General features: G+C 42.0%; 1 protein-coding gene across 3 annotated transcripts in view; it reads left to right on the top strand.

Annotated features, from left to right (window-relative positions):
• Positions 1-24209, top strand: part of LOC126416784 (reticulon-4-interacting protein 1 homolog, mitochondrial-like) — a 172061-nt gene that overhangs the window by 37696 nt on the left and 110156 nt on the right. For all 3 annotated transcript variants that reach the window (XR_007575528.1, XM_050084647.1, XM_050084646.1), the window contains exon 6: positions 19179-19364. Coding sequence is in view for 2 of the 3 variants with exons in the window: in XM_050084647.1 (XP_049940604.1) it covers positions 19179-19364 (186 nt within the window). In the remaining variant the exon portion in view is untranslated. The remainder of the gene's footprint in view (positions 1-19178; positions 19365-24209) is intronic.

A 24209-nucleotide genomic window follows, 5' to 3' on the forward strand; every position in this document is an offset into this window, starting at 1 on the left:
CACTCCCGTGATCTGAAAAAAATTGCTTTCACTCCCTCTACTTCCATCGCTCCACTCGTGCCATGAAAATTTGCTTCGCAACTTTCACTATGTTCGTCCTTGGTATTGCCCTTATTCCTACAATGTTTTGAGAGAATAGCAACATCAATTACTTTGCAACTGTCTTCACTGGTAGCTGTCACAACTCCACTTAGAAATTTATGACCTCTACGTTGCCATGATCCATCTAAAGCAGCAGTCAAATCTCTACAATTCCCATTATCTGTCATAGCTTCTTCAACTGCTTTCTTCATTGTTGCTTGAGCAATATCTTGAGCAGAAGATCCCACCAATTCATTATAAAATCCAAACTTGGTTGGTGGTTTTGGCAAGTTCATAATTCCACATAACATTGTCCCTGCAGCACTGCCCTTGCCAATGCAACGCAAGCCATACACTAGCCTAACATTTATATCACACATCTTTTTTCCACTATTACCACTATGAGGAATACTGTTAGAATTAGAAAATGAAACTTGTGCAGCGCATTTGTTACACTTCAATAACATTTTACATGTCACACCAATGTGTGAAGTTATTTTCAGTTCCAGTCCTCTTTCTTTGCAAACTTGGCATAATACGTTATGTTTCAAAATATTAGATATTAGAGAGCAAGGAAATGTTAATTATTTCATTCACATCATTACTGTCACTTTCATAGTTTTCAAATTTTTCTTTGCTGTCACAAAGTTTCTTGCTGGAAGAAATTCATTTGGAGTAGTCGGTGAAGCAACCTGAGCAGCATCTCCCTTCAAAACAACAAAAGATTCCTTCTTCCGCACGTTGTGCCTTTTCTTAAACACTCGATTGCTGAAACGGGGCATATTGATATCCACAAACCAAATACGTAAAACAAGTACAAGCAAAATTCGTCAAATACACAAAATTGAACAACTAAACAACACAAAGCAAAACTCCACAAGTCAACACACATGGTACAGCATTTATGTTTACCGATATGGACAGTCAGGTGCCACAGAGATAAAGCCATACAATGTTAGAAAACAAAACACTGTCTAATTCCGCAAAGATACCCCGCTTGCAGCGAGCGAGCGAGCAGTGCTGTCAGAGGTGACACACCAAGTCGCTACAACAGTTACGCAGTGCGTCAACTTTGCAGCGATAAAAAAATACACTTAGAATTCACTTAGAAGGCTGAAACTTGATTTGTTTTATTCAGAAAACTCCAAATAATTTTATAATGAAAAAAACCAAAAAAATGTTAATTTTGTCATTTTCATCGTTCCGGCTCCCCTTAAATGACTAAAGAATTTTTCCAGTTCTTGTCTGTCATGAGGCCATACAACGAAAGTATCATCTACGTAACGCGAAAAAACAGTAGGCTTCAAGAGGGCAGACTCAAGAGCTTTCTCCTCAAAGTCTTCCATTTCAGCAAGGTACGACACGATTCCTGTCAAATTTCATCTACAGAATCCGCGGAAAGAGGTCTAATAGCTTTCTCAATAGAACTGATGAAATCCATTAAAGGAGGTGAAGAACGTGTAGGAGCAAAGTTTCAACCTTTCACAAGCACTGACATCATTGCATCGTCAAATGATTTCTCTGTGAGATTCACAACAGATCATCCAGAAGGGGCTTCTTGCGGTTTACATGTTGTGCGACGGTTAGACGTAGTACTTTGTCTATTTGTACTATACCCGTAGGCCCAGTCCTCCTTGGCCCAAGTTACACCATCAATCTAATCCCAACTAGGGGAGGAGCATCTTGCTGCAATCTTCAGATATAAATAAAATAAATCCTTGGAAATCACCCCTAACTCTCGACGTGTAAAATGGATTCGTTCTCTAACCAAGGCCATACTTGCCCTGCACTTAATCTTATTTGCAGCAACACTATTAATAAAGTGAACAGCTCTAGGAAACATTGGAATCAAATTTTTGTCTCCACATTTCAATAAGAAATTAAATGAGCACAGTAACCTGGCTCTTTCCTCACGTAATTTATACAGTCTATGGATATGCTGAACCATTTTCTCCCTGTAGAGGTATTTGATGTGACTTCTGAAATTTTCCTGGCGTATTTGTTCTTCCAGTAATTTATGTGTTTGCAACTGGATATCGTCAACATTCTGCCCTGATTTTTCGGCCCAGAGATGTCCGGCCATCCTCAGATGAGTAGACAAAGTACTGAAGAGACCTGATGCAGTCATGGTACTTATAGCAAATTCCGTGCATGCGAATCATATTGGCGGTTTACGGTGCATGTGTTTGGAGGACAGGCGCGAGCCAGCCAACTTGTGTGTGCTGCCCTCAATGGTGAAGTAAGAAGAGTCTAGTCGCTGAGTATCAGCTGAGCATGTCGATTCCGCACTGCACAGAATGGCATGCTGTCTCTGTTGGTTGGGTGCCCATAGATAGTGAATATTTCCATTGATTTAGGAGGACATACAGTTAAATCCTTCAGTGCCATATTTTGACGCAAGAACATCAGTTTTCAGTGAAGGCTTGTGTTTATTCAAATGTAATAGAAGATGTACATATCATGACTCTGGGTTTAAAATCACTAATGCATATAATGTTCCGTTAGATGAGAACATGGAGTGGCAAGTAACATGAACTGGGAAGAGGAGCAAATTTGAGGAAAAAATGAGAGGATTATAAAGATGCCAAGGCATGTTGAGACACTCATCTTCTCTGCAGTCAACTTCCAATAAAATCTTTTGTGGTCATACAGCAGGCAGTATGTTGTGGTGAAGGAATCAGTAACCTAGCAAACTGATTTACTAACAAAGTTTACATGCTCATTACAGTGTTTTAAAAATGTTGTTCTACTATTTTTATTACTTCTTTGGCTCATAAGTTCAAATGTAATTATCCCCTCTCCCACAACAGAGATAGCAGTAAAGGATGATCTTGAAATAACGTAGACAACACAAATATTTTAAGTACTCATCATATATTTGGAGTGAATTCAGATACAATTGCAGGCACATTTTTGACTTACATCTGCTCAAAATGAATGCTGTTAGAACAAAAGTGAGCTCTAAAACTCTCATTTCGTGACAAGTGAAACTGAGATGGCAGCCTAGGTACATTTCTTCTTAAGTGGGCATCTGATGAATAGCAAAAGAGAAAGTAAAGAAAAATAATAAGTAACAACACTACATTACAATTAGAGCCCAGATTTTTATGTAATATCATCATGCAAAATATGCCATGTTTATGTAATGAAAATGAGTAAAGTATGTATGAAAATATGTGATTATATGAAAATATGTTATTAAATATATAATCTAAAACAATAGTTTCATCTGAAATCAACTTCTGAACCACATAGCCTATTATATTAGTATTATAACCTTTAATCACCAATAATTGCGTGGATATTCAAACACACTCACTTAGAAACAATAGCTTGTTACACGAGATAACAACTCAGTATCTCTTATTCGACTCCCGTGCCGTGACATGAGGCCGGCGCCGTTCGTAGCTAGGTGGCGCTCCCGCGCTCAGCCGAGTTGCGGAGCGCCTCTGTTGCCGTTTGCACGTACTGTCGTGGCGGCACTGCTAAGTGTCATGGCACTGTCACAACACTTTTCCGCCCTTGGAAAAAAAAAAAAAAAAAAAAAAAACACTCACTTCCTTGGAGACATGGACAGTGCGGAGACATCCATGGCCTCTTGTGAGGCCCCGAGAAGATCCCGCGGAGAGACACGAGAGTATGGTCGAAAATGTCCAGGACGGAAGCTCGTGCGTGGAACGTGCCTCCGAGATGATGGGTGAAAACTCCGGAGCAGCATCCATAGGTGTCGTGGACCTGGGGGTGTGCTCCAGTGAGATGGGTCCCGGAGAAGGTGGCGTCGCAACTGGGGCCGGTTCCGGCGTACTCGGAAGCGGTAGCGATGTCGGCTGCGTCAACACGTACGGTAGATCGGCAGCAGCGACAGGACTGGCTTCTCGAGCTGGTGGAGGCGAAGGAAGGGGTGGTGGCACCGGTGTGGCCACCTCTCGTGGGCACATCTGGTCGTAATGGCGAACAACCATGCCATCGTCCGTATGTATTTCACAAAGCCGGCGGCCGCGAAGATCCTTGACCACCCCTGGAATCCATTTAGGGTGAGATCCATACCCTCGTGCCCACACGTCGGCACCCACCGAATATTTTCCCGCACTAGGGGACACAGCACAAGGCCTGACAGGGTGAAGCAAGTGCAGTAGAGTGCGCGGTTGGCGGCCATGCAAGAGTTCAGCAGGGCTGCGATCACCCAGAGGCGTGAAGCGATAAGAACTCAGAAATTGCAGCAGAGCGTCATCTGTGGAAAAATCACTAAGGAATTTTTTCATCTGGCTTTTGAAAGTGCGGACAAGGCGCTCGACCTCCCCATTCAATTGCGGATGGAAGGGCGGTGCTGTAACATGATGAATGCCTTGTCCAGTACAAAAATCACGGAAGGCCTGCGAAGAGAACTGAGGGCCATTGTCTGTAATGATCGTGGATGGAAGACCTTCTAGCGCAAAGATTTTGGACAAAGCCAGCGTCATAGCTCCAGTGGTGGGCGACGGACATCGAACAACAAATGGAAACTTTGAGAAGGCATCAATCAACAGTAGCCAATAAGTACCGAGGAAGTGGCCGGCAAAGTCAGCGTGCACCCGTTCCCATGGCTGCGCCGGATCAGACCACGGAGGTGCAGCCAGTTGTTGAGCACACTGACCACACGCAGCAACCATGTGGGCGATGTCCAAATCAATACCGGGCCAATAAACGTGCCTGCGGGCCAGGGACTTAGTCCGAGAAAGACCCCAATGGCCTTCATGCAACAGTTTGAGAACATCTTTGCGAAGAGAGGCTGGCACCACGACCTGCGGAGATGCGCCATCCGTGGCCAGAAGAACAACACCATCACGAACAGACAGACGAAGGCGCAAGGCATGGTGGTTGCGAAGGGGATCCGATGCCTGGCCCTTGGTCCTGTCTGGCCAACCCCATTGAACAAAACCGATCACCTGACACAGGACAGGGTCCCGTGCAGTAGCCAACGCGACCTGCGAACCTGTAAGTCAAAAACCCTCGACCTCACGACGTTCTTCCTCATCAATGTGGAAACAGAGTAGTTCATCACGATCGAAAACCGGGTCAGGGCCCATCGGCAATCACGACAATGCGTCAGTGTTGGCGTGCTGGGCCATGGGGCGATAGTGAATCTCATATTGAAAACGAGACAAGTGTAAGGCCCAACGTTGCAGGCGGTGAGCTGCCTTATCCGGAAGCGACGCCGATGGGCTGAATAGAGAGACCAGCGGCTTGTGGTCAGTGATGAGGTGAAACTTAGAACCATACAAAAAAACGCTGAACTTTTTTAGAGCATAAATGATAGCGAGTGCCTCCTTTTCGATTTGAGAGTAACACCGTTGCGCATCGTTGAGGGTCTTGGAAGCATAGGCGATGGGTCGTTCCGACCCATCCTCATACCGATGGGCGAGAACAGCCCCTAGGCCATACTGTGACGCATCAGTCGCCAGAACTAAGTGCTGACCCGGACGGAATGTGGCAAGACAAGGTGCTGACTCCAAATGAGCCTTCAGGCGGACAAAAGCCTGCTCACACTCGTCGGACCAACAGAAAGGGACGTTTTTGCATAACAGCTGATGCAGAGGATGAGCTACCGCCACCGCGGATGGAATGAATTTGTGATAATAAGCAATCTTTCCTAGAAACGCCTGAAGTTCTTTGACTGTAGACGGCCGGGGTAGAGCTTTAATGACTGCAACGGGACAAGTGGAAACCAAGATACACAATGGAGGGTTGGAAGAACTGTGACTTGTCCAGATTGCACCTCAACCCAGCCAAATGCAAAACCTGAAACAGTGCAAATTGCAAAGGTGCTCCGCAGTGGAGGCCCCTGTGACAACAGTGTCATCCAGATAGTTATTGCAGCCGGGAACGGAAGCCGTGAGCTGTTCCAAAAACCGCTGAAAAATGGCCGGCGCGCTAGCGACGCCAAATAGTAACCGCTGGTACTGATACAACCCACAAGGAGTGCTGATGACGAGAAATTCCTTGGAAGAAGCATCCAACGGCAACTGATGGTACGCCTCCGATAAGTCAAGTTTGGAAAAGAACTGGCCCCCAGCGAGCTTGGTAAATAACTCCTCAGGACGGGGAAGAGGATAAGTGTCAATGAGGGTCTGAGCGTTGACAGTGGCTTTAAAATCACCACACAATCGCAGACTCCCGTTTGGTTTAGAAACCACCACGATTGGCGATGCCCATTCGCTGGAGGTAACAGGAAGGAGAATCCCTGAAGCTGTTAACCTGTCTATCTCAGCCTTGACAGGTGCACACAATGCCACCGGAACAGGGCATGCCCGTAAAAACTTAGGGCGAGCTGTAGGTTTAAGAGTAATGTGGGCTTCAAAATCCTTGGCACGACCCATACCAGCAGAGAACACGGACGGAAATTCAGAACACAATCCATCCAGCTGTTGATACGGAATATCCTCAGATATGAGGTGCACATCATCATCAATGGAGAACCCGAACAACTGGAAAGCATCATAACCGAACAGGTTTTCAGTGCCCGCATGATCCACCACATAAAACGTGAGGGGCCTAACAACAGACTTGTAGGCAGTGGAAGCCTCAAACTGGCCAATGATAGGAATTTTCTGTTTATTATAAGTTCTCAGATTTCGCGTAACTGGAGACAAGGGAGGGGAGCCCAACTCCAAATACGTGCGAGAATTAATGAGAGTTACTGCAGAGCCAGTGTCCACTTGCATGCGAATGTCTTTATCCAGAACACGAACAGTAACAAACAACTTATTTGTTTGAGGAAGCACACAGTTAACATCCATGTCCAATGCCTCATCCTCGTCGACAGGAACTTTAGGGGACGGACACACAGAAGCAATGTGGCCTTTTTTCCTACGTGAATTACACGTGGCCCAACATTTTGGACACGTGGCCCTGTCACGCTGTACGAAACAACGTGGACAAGAAGGAAGTGCGGAACGAACCTGCTTCTGTGGTTGCTGTTTTCGCTGCGAGTGGTGCGGCCCAACACGACGTTGTTTACGCGAGTGAACCGCCACCACATCTTCGTTCTCCTGTGAAACAGGCAAATTGTCCGTGTCGAAAGTTGACTGTACAGCGCCTACATCACACCACGCGTCTATTTGCACGCCAGCAGCGTGAGACACTTCAAAGGATTGAGCGATGCTTAGAACTTCCGACAACGATGGGTTTGGCAGTTGTAGGGCACGTTGCCGAACTTCTTTATCAGGAGCAAGCCGTAGAATAGCATCCCTAACCATTGAATCAACATAAGACTCATGATGAGTGTCCGTGACAAACTGACATTTCCTACTCAGATCGTGTAGTTCCGCCGCCCAAGCCCGGTAAGATTGATGGGGCTGTTTACGACACCGGTAGAACGCCACACGGGCAGTAACGACATGGGTGTTTTTTCGGTAATAGTTAGACAATAAGTCACACATTTCTTGGAAGGACAGAGAGGCAGGTTGCCGCAGAGGGGCTAACTGAGATAGCAGCTGATAGATCCGTGGGGAAATCCAAGATGGAAATAAGGACTTACACGTAGGAGCGTCGACAACGCCGAAAGCCAAGAAGTGTTGCCGCAAACGCTTCTCATAATCCTCCCAATCTTCAGCAGCCTCGTCGAAGGAGGGAATGGAGGCGGAGAAGAGGAAGACAGACGATGAGTAAGCGACGTCAACAACGCCTGAATAGCAGCCGTCAGCTGTGTTTGTTGTTCAATGAGCGCTTGCCTAAGCTGTTCCATGTCTGCCCCATCACGAACACACAAATCCACAACGCAGTGAAAATATCCGACCTCGTCACCAAAAAGTATTATAACATTTAATCACCAATAATTGCATGGATATTCAAACACACTCACTTAGAAACAATAGCTCGTTACATGATAACAACTCAGTATCTCTTATTCGACTCCCGTGCCGTGACATGCGGCCGGCGCCGTTCGTAGCTAGGTGACACTCCCGCGTTCAGCCGAGTTGCGGAGCGCATCTATCGCCGTTTGCGCGTACTGTCGTGGTGGCACTGTTAAATGTCATGGCACTGTCACAACAATTAGCATGCATTTACACATACCAAACACAAAAAGTATGTCAAGAAGGTAGATTTACTTTACTTAATTTTGTATTTTGAAAGTGTATGGTGCACTAATAAATGAAAACTATTTTTGGTCACATCTATTTACTGAAATGCCCATCTTCACTGAAATTATTAAGATACCACACTCTTATAACCAGGAATAACACAATATATACCTCACAGTACTACAGATTATCATCACAACACTGATACAAATAATTCTGTCACCAAGCACCAAGTTGTTGATGAACACTTTTTGAAAATTATATAAATTGATGGTGGTTATGCCAATGTCCGGGAAGTGCAAGTGAAGTTCGGGTGGAAATCACAAGTCCGTTGCCTTACTAAGCCTAGTGAACGTTGAAGTCCAAGTTCCAGTGTAGCAGCCAGATTCTAAGTGCAGAGCACAGCCAAATCTCAACATTGAGTAGGAGGTACCAGTCCAAGAGACGAAACAGTTCAATGCAGGGAGTAGAACATAATGCGATGAGAACTGCCTTGTAGATGTTGGTAGCGGCGTTAAATGAGGCTCCGTAGTTAATGGAGCTGGTGGCTGGGGTAACTGTATATTCTGGATGGCCAATCGTTAAGTTTTATGGTGGGCCAATCGCTGTGATTTGAAGCGTGCACGTGCAAACGCGCCCTGTGATGCTAGCAGCGGACCACACACAGAGTAGTGCTACCAACGATGCATTTCTCAGCCGTGCGTAATGGGGTATGTTGCTGTTCAGTGCAGAGATTTAATAGTGGTGGATACCACACATACCTTACTTTTCATTTTGAGTGCAGTTAATGAATGTCCAAGTACTTCCTCAAATACTCTGCAGTCAAAGAATCTAGCCGGTCAGAAAGATTGTTTTTGGAGGAAGAAAATGAGTCCTCCACATCAGAAGATGTTTGTGGTGCGCGTTTTAGGAGCTGAAATATTCCTGGAGACAGGTCTGATGGAGCGCCTTCTTCTCCCTCACTGAGGGTATTTCAAGTAGTAGCAAAATTTTATTATTGTGAATTTTTTGCCAAAACAGAGTCAAACTTATTAACTGCCTTCTGTGCAATATCACTTTTGATTTCAGATGCATTTGATGTTCTTAACAGTTTCTAATGATTCCTGTGAAGGTAGTTTGGTATCCTGGCCTGGCGACTTTGAAAGACTAGAGGAGATAATGGAATTGGATCTTAGCCATCAGACAAAGCTGTGGAAATCATGGACACTAGAATTGCCTTGCCACAGCACCACACACCATTCTGCCAGCAAATTAGAGGCCATGCTCACCCCGTAAGTTCTGCCACGCTGTGATATGGGACTCAGTGGTGTATTTGCTTTGCTATCATCTTTTCATAATGCACCATTGGTTCTTGGTTTCCGTTTTTGTTTTGTCTCAAGTTCTCTCTTTCCAGGTTATTTGTTGGACTTGGTTTATTTGTGGTGCCATCTCCATTTGTCTGTTTTCTTGTTGTTGTCTTTACTATTCCCACTTGGCAATCTGCTGTTGATTGCTGCAGAGCAGTCGATCCCACCTCATCGGGTTTCTTCCAAGTCATACCTTACATCCAACTGCATTTTGCTCACAGTAATTGGCAGTGAGATAGAAGGTTATCAGAGTACCATGGAAGCAGAGCATATGAAAATTGCAACAGCAGTTTCAGTAATAGCAACAACAACAGCAGCAGCAGCACATTTAGTTGCTGCTTCAAGAAGTTTGGCTCCTGAAGGCTCAACTGCAGATACTGGGTACCCAACCAATGCATGCAATGATCACTTCCAAGGTGGAGAGTCTTCCACCAGTGTTTCCACCATTTAATGATGCCAAAGAGGATTGGGACACACATTTACAGTAGCTGCAACAGGACTTCACTGCCTTTCAGGTAACTGATGACAGTCTGCTAGAATTGGTCTTTCTGTCTTGGGAGTCCCCAGATATGTTTTTCTTACTTAAGAAGTTGGGTCCTCTCTCAAATCAAGTCACCCTAAAATTAATATAAATGTGCTTTTGAGTTGTTATGTGCAACAATTCCATGCAGTCACCTCGTAACTCAAATTTCATCAATACCACAAACAACCTGATCAGATGTATCGCTCCTGGGTGACTGATTTACAAGGGTCGTCACCAATGCAATTTTACTTTTGTGAACCCAGCATGCAAAATCTCACCTGCAGACACTCTAATTAGGGACACAGTTGCCCAGTTGGCATCAATCTGGAAGCACACATATCAGCCCTCTGGAAGCACACATATCAGCCCTCAGACTATACAGTCTGTCGTTGGAAGATAGTTTGAGAATTGTGAACACTCAGAATTGCACAGGCAAAAAATGAGCATCTCATGGCTGACAGCAGGTAGCAACAGTCAGCATACCACATCACTTTCTGTGAATGTTTAATACCTGCAAATCATTTCCAAGATGGTAGTATCATGAATAATCAGTGTGAGATGTATCAATGGGCTCTGAACTCGCAATCGTAGCACATTGACTGTGGCAGTGGGGACTTCTGTCATGTCCAGACTGCTTCACAGTGCACCCATGTGCAAAGTGTACAGATCGCTGGGCCCACTGCAGTGACTGTGGAAAAGTTGGGCTTTTCCAGACAGTTTGCCATACACCATCAGACAATCACATCCAGTTCCCTGCGTGCATCACAGGAAAGTACACGAACTTCAGGCAATAGTTCTCCCAGGCAAAACTTTCACTAATGAACTATTTATAAACCTCACAGTTATGAACGTAGACATCTGTTTTCAGGTAAACACAGGAACTAAATTTCAATGGTAAACATACAAACATTTTCTTGTCCAGAGTCCCCTGACTTAGCTCCATTGTGTTGTATGTTGGTAGCATATGGTGACAATTTCACCTGTGGGTGAGTGAAGGTAAAGAATATGTAACTACCTAAAAATCCAAGTTCTAATTATAATGCTGGAAGTGGACTTAGTGCATTAGGTGGTAGGTGGGAATGGTGTGATATTACATTACCTTGAACTAGATGTTCAGAGTTTATACCAGATGTGGACAGTTCCAGAATCTAGACCTGTTTTTTCAACATATCGTGTAATTTCAGTGTTTCATGGCCTTCAAATATGGCAGTTCGTAACACACTGATTACTGATTTTGTGATTATTAGATTTTTTGGTATGGAATCAGATTTAGTCTACTTCTTGCACTGATATATGAGAAATGCCATTTGACCATGTTCAGATTGAACTGAAAGCTCGTTTCAAAGATGCAGTAAACATCAGTGCAAGAAGTGGGCTATGAAGGTAAATCATCAAATAACCAACATTTTATTAGAACTCTAATGTTGATGTATGCACTGTTTTATGGGATTAGCAATATGCTATAAAGGTATCATGGTAATTAAATTATATGCACCTGTGTGATTGTGTATGAAATATGATCAGACCACTGGCAAAGCACATCACACAAGATCAACATGATGTTATTCATCTTTTGTGGTCATAGCTAGTGAACTATCTGAAATGAACAATAGAATGTAGATTCTGTGTGGCAACCATTATGGAAAGAAAGGGAGAGTGAATAAGTGGAATAATAAAAAGAAACAGAGAATGCGACTTCAGCGACGAACAGTGGACTGGAGTACTGATGCTTGTGAAAATAGAGACAGCGAAGCAGCAACACTGAGCTGTTGTTGATGAAATTCAGCACATGTCATGGTACTGCATACAGTATTATCCATTCTGTACTTAAGTTAAGGAAAGCGTGTAACTGATTTTGACTGAGGTGGTCATCCAATAATTACAAGTGTGCAGGGCAGACAATATCTCAGAAGCAGTTAGAGCATTATGTGCATGTGGGACATTCACTTACTTTTCAGACTGAGTTACGATGGAATTATAGTCTTGATTGCACCCCATAAGAGACAGAGAGTGGCCTTGTGTGTGTAAATGTGTGTACCTTTACTAGAAATAGAACAAGAGCTTGAAAGCTAGTGTGTATACTATTATCTGTGCATGTTTCTATGCTCCACACATCAGTCCACTGTAGTGATTGGTTGCCTTTCCATTATTTTACATAGAGAGGAAGAGATAATTGTTTAAATTGATCTACAGCCTAGAAAAAAGACACAGGCATCCATAGGAAAAGTTATCACAATGATCTTTTGGACCGTTGAAGATCCTCTATTGGTGCACTTCCAAGAAAAGAACCAAGTATGATTAGTACTAATTACAGTGATTTGTTTTTTTTAAGAGAGCTGAAGAGCTTTTCCTTCACAGAAAGTACTGCTTCACAATTACAATACTACCCTCATATGGCTGTGCATACTAGGTGTGGGATATATGGTGTGAAGAACTACCATTATGCACATCAAAAGTTTTCACATAATCTTCATGTCATGGAGGCAATTTGGAAATGATCCCCCTTCCCCCCTCTACCTCTCCTAAGGACCCAAAGAAAGCAGGTGTTGACAGATGTGAAAATTACCGAACTATCAGCTTAATAAGTCACAGCTGCAAAATACTAACACGAATTCTTTACAGACGAATGGAAAAACTAGTAGAAGCCAACCTCGGGGGAGATCAGTTTGGATTCCATAGAAACACTGGAACACGTGAGGCAATACTGACCTTACGACTTATCTTAGAAGAAAGATTAAGGAAAGGCAAACCTACGTTTCTAGCATTTGTAGACTTATAGAAAGCTTTTGACAATGTTGACTGGAATACTCTCTTTCAAATTCTAAAGGTGGCAGGGGTAAAATACAGGGAGCGAAAGGCTATTTACAATTTGTACAGAAACCAGATGGCAGTTATAAGAGTCGAGGGACATGAAAGGGAAGCAGTGGTTGGGAAAGGAGTGAGACAGGGTTGTAGCCTCTCCCCGATGTTGTTCAATCTGTATATTGAGCGAGCAGTAAAGGAAACAAAAGAAAAATTCGGAGTAGGTATTAAAATTCATGGAGAAGAAATAAAAACTTTGAGGTTCGCCGATGACATTGTAATTCTGTCAGAGACAGCAAAGGACTTGGAAGAGCAGTTGAATGGAATGGACAGTGTCTTGAAAGGAGGATATAAGATGAACATCAACAAGGATAATGGAATGTAGTCTAATTAAGTCGGGTGATGCTGAGGGAATTAGATTAGGAAATGAGGCACTTAAAGTAGTAAAGGAGTTTTGCTATTTGGGGAGCAAAATAACTGATGACGGTCGAAGTAGAGAGGATATAAAATGTAGGCTGGCAATGGCAAGGAAAGCGTTTCTGAAGAAGAGAAATTTGTTAACATCCAGTATTGATTTAAGTGTCAGGAAGTCGTTTCTGAAAGTATTCGTATGGAGTGTAGCCATGTATGGAAGTGAAACATGGACGATAAATAGTTTGGACAAGAAGAGAATAGAAGCTTTCGAAATGTGGTGCTACAGAAGAATGCTGAAGATTAGATGGGTAGATCACATAACTAATGAGGAAGTATTGAATAGGATTGGGGAGAAGAGAAGTTTGTGGCACAACTTGACCAGAAGAAGGGATCGGTTGGTAGGACATGTTCTGAGGCATCAAGGGATCACCAATTTAGTATTGGAGGGCAGCGTGGAGGGTAAAAATCGTAGAGGGAGACCAAGAGATGAATACACTAAGCAGATTCAGAAGGATGTAGGTTGCAGTAGGTACTGGGAGATGAAAAAGCTTGCACAGGATAGAGTAGCATGGAGAGCTGCATCAAACCAGTCTCAGGACTGAAGACCACAACAACAACAAAGGACATTCACAAGCTCTTGTGGGCAGGTGGACCAGGTATGTTGCAGAACAGAGTGACTGTTGACCACCATTAATCTAAGTACATTTGTGAAAAAGATATAATAGAATTCTTACTGTTTAATTTCTTATTTTTATATGTTTATGGACACAATCACAAAAGAAATCAAGGAAGAAGAAAATTAAGATCTCAATGCATTTGTTTTTGCTGATGACATCGCCATCTGGGAAGAGACGGAAATGGAAGTTCAGAGGAGACTAGATTACTGGACCACAAAATTTAAAACATTCTGTGAGTAGGAGCAAGGCAGTGGCAATGAAGGTGAACAGAACACCCACATCTTGTCACATCATACTGGAGGGGGAGAAGGTTGAATGTATGAAAAGCTTCAATTATCTGGGTAGCATCATATCACGCAATGGAAGTTCCAAACTAGAAGTCTTAAACAGAATAACAAAAGGATATAGCTTCTTCCACCAAGTACAAAATCTAATCTGGGACAAGGAAGTCCCTCAAAGCGCCAAACAGACAATGTAATATAAACTTATCTCCTGCCTATCATGGTGTATAGTCTAAAGGCCTGTTTCATAAATAAGAGAGAAGAAAGACAAATACAAGCATTTGAAATGAAGTTCCTTAGCTCGGCTCTACAAAAAACTAGGAGAGACAGAGTCAGGAATAATTATGTAAGGAGAGACCTGCAGGTGACATTGACTACAGAGGAGAGGATGAGTGCTATGAGATTGAAGTGGTTCGGTCATGTGAAGCGAATACACCTGCCTCGAAATCCTCGCCAGTATTTGGAGGTGGAGGTACCAGGAAGAAGAGAGAGATGGATAGACCACGGACACATATCTGCCCAAACTCTTTGCCTTTACAAATGTCTGCTTGTGTCTGTATATGTGCGGATGGATATGTGTGTGTGGCGAGTGTATACCCGTCCTTTTTTCCCCCTAAGGTAAGTCTGTAACCACAACACCCTAATTCAGTAGTTAACCTTCCCTCCAAACCTCTGTCCCAATCCCAAACCTCTGTCCTATCCAAAGGCCTCACCTTCAGCCCTACTCCCAGATTCGACCAAACAGCCCTCGTCAAAGATTTACTGTCCTACACTCGTACTCTCTGCTGGAAATATCACTTTGCCACGAAGAAAAATTATCCTAATCCTACTCTTAATGATCCAACTCCCCAAGACACTATCCAAATTGAACCCTGCCTGGAACAGTTCCGTCCTCCGTCACAGTGGGACCCACCTCCTCTTCCTCAAAATCACTCTCTCCAAACCTTCCAGGAATTTCTCACTTCCAGCCTTGCCTCTCAATCCTTCTTAAAAAAAACCTTAATCCTACTCCCAACATCACCACTGCTGAAGCCCAGGCTATATGTGATCTGAAGGCTGACCGATCCATCGTCATTCTTCTGGCAGACGAGGGTTCCACGACCGTGGTACTTGATCGTCAGGAGTATGTGGCTGAGGGACTGCGTCAGCTTTCAGACAACACCACATACAAAGTTTGCCAGGGTAATCCCATTCCTGATGTCCAGGCAGAGCTTCAAGGAATCCTCAGAACCTTAGGCCCCCTACAAAACTTTTCACCTGACTCCATCAACCTCCTGATCCCACCGAAACCCCGCACCACTACCTTCTACCTTCTTCCTAAAATTCACAAACCCAATCATCCCGGCCGCCCCATTGTAGCGGTTACCAAGCCCCCACAGAACGTATCTCTGCCTATGTAGATCAACACCTTCAACCCATTACATGCAGTCTCCCATCCTTCATCAAAGACACCAACCACTTTCTCGAACGCCAGGAATCCTTACCCAATCTGTTACCCCTGGAAACCATCCTTGTAACCATTGATGCCACTTCCTTACACACAAATATTCCGCACGTCCAGGGCCTCGCTGCGATCGAGCACTTCCTTTCACGCCGATCACCTGCCACCCTACCTAAAACCTCCTTCCTCATTACCTTAGCCAGCTTCATCCTGACTCACAACTTCTTCACTTTCGAAGGCCAGACATACCAACAATTAAAAGGAACAGCCATGGGTACCAGGATGGCCCCCTCGTATGCCAACCTATTTGTGGGTCGCTTAGAGGAGGCCTTCTTGGTTATCCAGGCCTGCCAACCCAAAGTTTGGTACAGATTTAGTGATGACATCTTCATGATCTGGACTCACAGTGAAGAAGAACTCCAGAATTTCCTCTCAAACCTCAACTCCTTTGGTTCCATCAGATTCACCTGGTCCTACTCCAAATCCCATGCTACTTTCCTTGACGTTGACCTCCATCTGTCCAATGGCCAGCTTACAGGTTCGTCCACATGAAACCTACCAACAAGCAACAGTACCTCCATTATGACAGCTGCCACCCATTCCACATCAAACGGTCCCTTCCCTACAGCCTAGGTCTTTATGGCAAACGAATTTGCTCCAGTCCGGAATCCCTGAACCATTACACCAACAAGCTGAAAACAGCTTTCGCATCCCGCAACTAACCTCCCAACCTGGTACAGAAGCAAATTACCAGAGCCACTTCCTCATCCCCTCAAACCCAGAACCTCCCACAGAAGAACCCCAAAAGTGCCTCACTTGTGACAGGATACTTTCCGGGATTGGATCAGACTCTGAATGTGGCTCTCCAGCAGGGATACGACTTCCTCAAATCCTGCCCTGAAATGAGATCCATCCTTCATGAAATCCTCCCCACTCCACCAAGAGTGTCTTTCCGCCATCCACCTAACCTTCGTAACCTCTTGGTTCATCCCTATGAAATCCCCAAACCACCTTCCCTACCCTCTGGCTCCTACCCTTGTAACTGCCCCCAGTGTAAAACCTGTCCCATGCACCCTCCCACCACCACCTACTCCAGTCCTGTAACCCGGAAGGTGTACACGATCAAAGGCAGAGCCACGTGTGAAAGCACCCACGTGATTTACGAAATGACCTGCCTACACTGTGAAGCTTTCTATGTGGGAATGATCAGCAACAAACTGTCCGTTCATATGAATGGACACAGGCAAACAGTGTTTGTTGGTAATGAGGATCACCCTGTGGCTAAACATGCCTTGGTGCACGACCAGCACATCTTGGCACAGTGTTACACTGTCCGGGTTATCTGGATACTTCCCACTAACACTAACCTGTCAGAACTCCGGAGATGGGAACTTGCCCTTCAGTATATCCTCTCTTCCCGTTACCCACCAGGCCTCAACCTCCGCTAATTTCAAGTTGCCGCCGCTCATACCTCACCTGTCATTCAACAACATCTTTGCCTCTGTACTTCCGCCTCGACTGACATCTCTGCCCAAACTCTTTGCCTTTACAAATGTCTGCTTGTGTCTGTATATGTGTGGATGGATATGTGTGTGTGTGCGAGTGTATACCCGTCCTTTTTCCCCCTAAGGTAAGTCTTTCCGCTCCCGGGATTGGAATGACTCCTTACCCTCTCCCTTAAAACCCCATCCTTTCGTCTTTCCCTCTCCTTCCCTCTTTGCTGATGAAGCAACCGTTGGTTGCGAAAGCTTGAATTTTGTGTGTGTGTTTGTTTGTGTGTCTATCAACCTGCCAGCACTTTCGTTTGGTAAGTCACATCATCTTTGTATATATATATATATATATAATAGAGGGAAACATTCCACGTGGGAAAAATGTATCTAAAAACAAAGATGATGAAACTTACCAAACAAAAGCGCTGGCCGGTCGATAAACACACAAACAAACACAAACATACACACAAAATTCTAGCTTTCACAACCAACGGTTGCTTCATCAGGAAAGAGGGAAGGAGAGGGAAAGACGAAAGGATGTGGGTTTTAAGGGAGAGGGTAAGGAGTCATTCCAATCCCGGGAGCGGAAAGACTTACCTTAAGGGGAAAAAAGGACAGGTATACACTCGCGCGCGTGCGCGCGCACACACACACACACACACACACACACACACACACACACACACATATATCCATCCGCACATACACAGACACAAGCAGACATTTGTAAGGGCATATATATATATATATATATATATATGAACATGAACATCTAGTTATTATCCCTTCCATGTGGTTCTTTGTGCTATAATTTCACCACTCACTCAGACACTGGGACACCATGAGCAGTGTAATAATTTGTAGAGTACAGATTTAAGTTGGTAAGAGCTGATGGAGGGTTTGAGTGTGGCGCAGACCCCACGAAGCCGTGGACCGAAGTTATCAACATGGCACTGTGCAGGATGGTGATGACTATAATGGTGTGCACTGTATTTACATAGAATGGGCTGGGTTCTCTGGTCCAACTGAACTGATAATTGACTGGAAATGATTATGTTCTGCTAATTGGAGACCATTTGAATTGTTATCATCAGCTGTTATCTGAACCTAACCATTTCCAGTGAATGATTGGTTCAGTTGGACCAGAGGATTGAATCTATTCCATGTAAACACAGCCATTATGGAGCCATCACCAGCTTGTTGTGTTGTTTACAATGGGTCCATGGTGTCATGGGGTGTGTGCCATACTCAAACCCTACCATCAGCTCTTACCAACTGAAATTGGGACTCATCGGACCACTCCCATTTGTCTATGGTCTAACGGATATGGTCATGAACTGCAAGCGACATCGGTTGTCTGCTGTTATAGCCCATTAAAGCCAAATTTTGCCACACTGACCTAACAAATATGTTTGTTGTACATCTCGAATTTATTTGTGTAATTATTTGATGCAATGTTATTTGTCTGTTAGCACTGACAATTCCTGTGCAAACCCCACTGCTCTCAGTCACTAAATGAAGGCTATCAGCCACTATGTTGTCTGCAGTGAGAGGTAATTTGGAATTTTCGGCACACTCTTGACACTGTAGATCTCGGAATATTGATTTCCCTAACTATTTCTGAAACTGAATATCCCATGTTCAGAGTCTGTTAATTACTGTCATGTGGCCATAATAATGTCGGAAACCTGTTCCCATGAATCATTTGAGTACAATTGACAGCTCAGCCAATGCACTTCCCTGTTGTACCTTGTGTATGCAATACTGCCGCCATCTGTATATGTACATATCATTGTCCCATGACATCTGTCATCTCAGTCTATTGCTTGCAACTTCCACTACAGAATTTTCACTTGTTTATCATTGTCTCTTTTATTGGCAACACCTGTTCCCTAAATGTGGAATCACAATTATTTTTACCCCATATTATTTGCTGCTGCATTTTATATTCTCATTCTTTGAGCAGAGTTAGTGTTTTTGTTCACTTTGAGCCCATTTGTTAAGGTATTGGTCATCAATTTCTGCAGATGTGTGTTTGAGACTTGTGTGGTTTGTTTCAGAATATTGGTCCATACTGGATGTACAGCTGTTGGAGTGATAATACTGCAGCTTGCACGTCTGTGGGGTGTTCATGTAACTGTGACTTGTCCACACAGGGCAATACCAGTTGCGCAAGCTTTAGGTGCAGACTGTATTGTTTCTGACCAGCAGCCAGATGTTGAGAAGCAGCTTTCAGAACATGATAGGTGATTGCAGATTTCATGTTTACGGTTAATACCTGTGTGTGTGCCAAAAAATTGATTTCCTTTTACAGAAATGACTGTAGCTGATTAAATTGAAACCATATTATTTCATTTATTAGAAAGTTGCATTAGGTTCCTAATTTTTTGATCACTCTGTGGCCTGATCTGTAGAAGTTCTATTCACTTGTGGGTTATGGAATAATTTTTTCATGAAACTCAACTTACAGGGATAGTTTTTTCAGAATACGGGAATGTGTTGTAAGAATTGTATCTGGTGTTAGTTCTAGAAAATTTTACAAGGACCTCTTCAAGAAAGCTTGAAATTTTGACAGCTGATTCACATTATAAATATTCATTAGTGTTCTTTACCATTAGTAATATTTCTCTTTTATTAAAAATAGTGAAAGCATGAGTATGGCACTAGGACCAAAATTAAGTTCTAAAAAATTTCATGAGTTAACACTAGTACAGAAATGGGTCAGGTACATGGATACACATGTATTCGAGGACCTGGTAGAGCATCTGTAACATCTCTTGTAAATAATGTGTTGGATTTTAAGAGTGAATTAAAGAATTTCTTGTTGGGTAACTCTTTCTCCTTTCATGACCTGAAACATTCTCATTCATGGAGCAAACATGACTGATAACAATATTACTTCTCTACAGGCCTAGCTAAGATTTGTGCTCCTGGTGTGTGGACATGTTTACAAACTCAGAAGTGCAGCTTTGTCAGGCCATTGCTTGAACACTCTATGAAGAGTTTTCAGAAAGGTTCCAAGACCCTGCTTGACCTGAGAGTTTTCAGTTAATTTGCAACACTTTTCTTACATTCCGCTGCTGATGTACGCCACTGCTTCCAGGTTGGCCTGATAGACCTGTAGTGAAAAGCCTGCCTCAAGGACCTATTTGTTTAACAACACCATTTCTGAGACCTTTATTAGTTAAGTACTGTCTTGTGAGCAATATTCTTGACTTTACATAAAATCTGACTGTTATTTCAACATGTGGCTCAACTTATTTATGTGCACATTTTTTTTTTGGTTTTGTAATTTTTAAAGTAGACAAGTTTTCAAGTTTAACAGAATTTGACCTATGTAACTCCATGCCAGTGACTATATTTTTCTGTGTTTCACATACTGTAATATCCCTGTGTGTATAAACTTATCAGTATATATTTAATAAGTAAAATTGTTTTGCTTGTATTTTTATCATTATTAACAAACATTTTCAGTTACGAGTGAAATTTATTGCATTGACAGAAAAATACCCTGAGCAGCGGGGAGGGATGGTTGTGAAGAGGGGGAGGGGGGGGGGGGGATTGGTGAAGCACTGGCCTGACATGGCTGTGTTTCTGGGTTTGTGAATATGTGCACACTCCAAGAGTACAAATCTTAGCCAGAACTGTAGAGAAGTAATATTACTTTGCAAATATAGTGATGATATTTATTTTGTGAATACACCATTCACTTGATTGTATTGTATTGTATTTTTATTGGTCCTGTTGTCTACAAACCGGTCCTGTTGTCTACAAAGCAGCTTATGCATAAGATATTGGACAGGTAAAGTTATAAATATACAGCAGAAAGTCATTTCTAGACACATGTATTTAAGGTTGCAATAATATACTTTATACATAAGTATTTATATAACACACTTCATGAATTTAAATATTCTTCAATGGAGTAAAAGCAGTGATGCTGTAAATATAACTTTAGAGATTTTCCAAAGATATTAACCTCAGTAATAGCTTTTATGTTTTCAGGAAGTTTGTTATAAAGCTTAACTCCCATGTGAAAAGTACCTTTTTGGCACAAAGCTGTGCTGATTTGAGTTATATGTAAGTTTCTGTTTTGACTGGTAAAGTAATCATGTATATCACTGGTTTTTTTTCAGTCCTTATCTATTACATTTAATTTAAAGAAGAAAAGGGTTTCTATAATGTATTCACATGGTAATGGAGGAATACCAGATTTCTTAAAAAAGAGTCTCTGGGCTTGCACCAAAACAAGATTCTAATGGCCCATTTTTGTAGTTTAAAAGTGCTATTATCTGTTTTAGAGTTTCCCTAGGACGTGACACCATATCTAAGATGAGAATGAAAGTAGGCGTGATTCATTACTGTTTTCTGATTACAGCATGATTTTAATGAGCAAAGAAGGTAACATGTTTTGCTAAGTTCTGCATTGAGATGTTCAATATGCTTATTCCATCTGATGTTGCTCTACAGCCAAAGTCCTAAGAATTTGGTTTCAGTATTGTTATCAACTAGTTTGTCATCGATAGAGACTGATGGGATAAACATGTCCTTGTTAGGGACATTGTAGAATTTTAGTGAAATGGTTTTTTTACTGTTTATTACAAGCTGATTACTCTGTGCCCAGCTGCTAAGTTGTTTCGTGACTGCATTTATTGTCTGCTGTAACTGTTCATTGTCTCCTTTTAGTAGAATTGTGGTGTAATCTGCAAATATGATTGTTTTATGTGCCTCATCATTTAAGTTTAGATGATTTATGTACAGAAGGGGTCCCATTAGTGATCCTTGGGGAACACCACATTTAATTTGTTTATAGTCAGATAAGTGTTCAGACACAGTTTTTAGTGTAATATTTGTGTGCTTGATGCACACTGTCCGCTTACGATTAGCCAGGAAGAAACTGATCCATTTGTTGGACAGACCTCGAATACCATATCTTTCAAGCTTTGATAGCAGAATTTTATGATCCACCATGTCAAAAGCTTCTGACAAGTCAATAAATACTCCTATTGATTCTTGTTTTTTGTCCATCAGGTTTAGGATAGAATTGATGCACTCGTAAATAGCTGTTGTCATTGATTTCTTATTTCTGAATCCATGTTGTCCATTACACAGGATGCTGTTTTTACTTATAAATTTCATAAGTTTTTCATACATAACTTTTTCTAGTACTTTAGAGATGCAGGAGGGAATTGTGATGGGTGTGTAGTTATTTACATTGTTTTTATCACCTTTTTTATTTACAGGAATAACTTTTGATGTTTTCAATACATCAGGGAAAGTGCCTGCCTGAAGTGAGCAGTCACATAAGTGTTTGAGTATTTCAATTAGGTTTGGTGCACTCTTCTTTAATATTGTTGCAGAAATACCATCAGTGCCTGCAGACTTGAAATTTTTTAGTCCTTTTATTGCTTTAGCTACTTCATCTTGTGAAACAGAACTGATGTACATTGATCCTCTACATGCACTTATTTTATATCCATTTGCCTCGGTGCTCTTAATGTTTGACTGTAATGTATTATCAGCAACACCTGTGAAAAAGTTGTTAAATGTGTTGGCTACTTCTAAGAGGTTTGTTACTTTTCTATTTTTATGTGATAGTGTTATATTTTTGCAACATTGTCTGTATTCTCCAGATTTTTTTTATAACACTCCACATAGCCTTTGATTTATTAGCTGAATTATAAATGAATTCATCATTATGCATTATTTTTGCTGCTTTTATTACTTTTCTTAATATTTTGGAGTATTTTTTATAGTATTACGTACATCATGTGAGGAACTTTTTGAGTTCCATTTTTCATGAAGCAGTCTTTTCTTGTGGCATGAAAGCCTTATTTCCCTTATGATCCAGGTGTTTGTTCTAGGGTTCATAGGGTTAATGTTTTCAGTGGGAATGCAGATTCAAAGAAATAGGTTAATGTATCAATGAAAGTGTTGAATTTTTCATCTATATCATTCATGTTGTACACTTCTGACCATTTTTCTTTGTATAATAAGTTGTTGAAGTAGTTTACATTATCCTGATTATAACTTCTACATGCGGTTCTGAAAGACATGTTGTTAATAATACTGCATTGTGTACTTTTATGCTTAATATTTGAACAAGTTGGTTACTAAAACCTGCTTTGAAAATTTTTAGTGAGGTGTTGTGTAAACTCTTCTTGACTTGAAACTGATCTAGAGCTGTTTGGCTAGTTTCTGTTAGTCGGGTAGCGGCTTTTACTTGAGCCTTTCAATTAAAGGATGTTGAAAAGTTCAAAAGAGTCTCCCTATTTTCACTATTTGTGAGAAAACTGATATTGAAGTCACCACAGATTATCAACTCACAATCCAGTTTATTTACTTTATTTAGCAATGACTCCGTTTTGTTTAAGAAAAGTTCAAAATTTCCAGATGGTAATTGGTAAACTGTAGCAATAACCAGGTTGAACTGAGTAGTTTTTACAGCTGCAATTTCATAATTATTTTCGACATTTGATCTAATTAAGTGTGGTAGGGTAATAAAATCTACCTTATCCTTTGTGTAGATTGCTACCCCACCCTGCTTGCTATTTTTTCTGCAGTAGTAAGCAACCAAAATGAATTTGTTTATTTTCTTATTCTGGATTAATTCTAGGTTAAGCCAGTGCTCAGAAATGCGTAACACAGACGTATCGTTAAGTTTAACTGTTAACAGTACGTTCATCTCATCGATATAGTTATGCAGGATTGCACATTATGGTGATAAATTTTTAGATCAGGTGTATTCATGATTTGGTAATTGGGAATCATATTTACAGCATCACATACCTTTAGTTTAAATTAGGAATGTCAGCTGTGTTGTGTTTTTGTTCTTCTTTCTTGTTCATTTTGTTTTCCTCGCTGTTGTTGGAAGGATGTCCAGGAAGCTGATAGATTGTTTTATTCCTTAGAAGTCCTTCTGTAATTACTCCACTAACACGATCACAAACAAACCTTTTCCCTCCATAGTTCAAATGCATTCCATGCTTCGTGTGCAGATTTCGATGCAGCTTGCTTACACCCAGTACATTGCACTTGGCGTATTAAGAATGCAGTTTCCTTATTTTAATGTTTGTTTTCCGAATTTCTTT

Source organism: Schistocerca serialis, chromosome 8 (genome assembly GCF_023864345.2).
Source record: "Schistocerca serialis cubense isolate TAMUIC-IGC-003099 chromosome 8, iqSchSeri2.2, whole genome shotgun sequence".
Taxonomy (NCBI): domain Eukaryota; kingdom Metazoa; phylum Arthropoda; class Insecta; order Orthoptera; family Acrididae; genus Schistocerca; species Schistocerca serialis.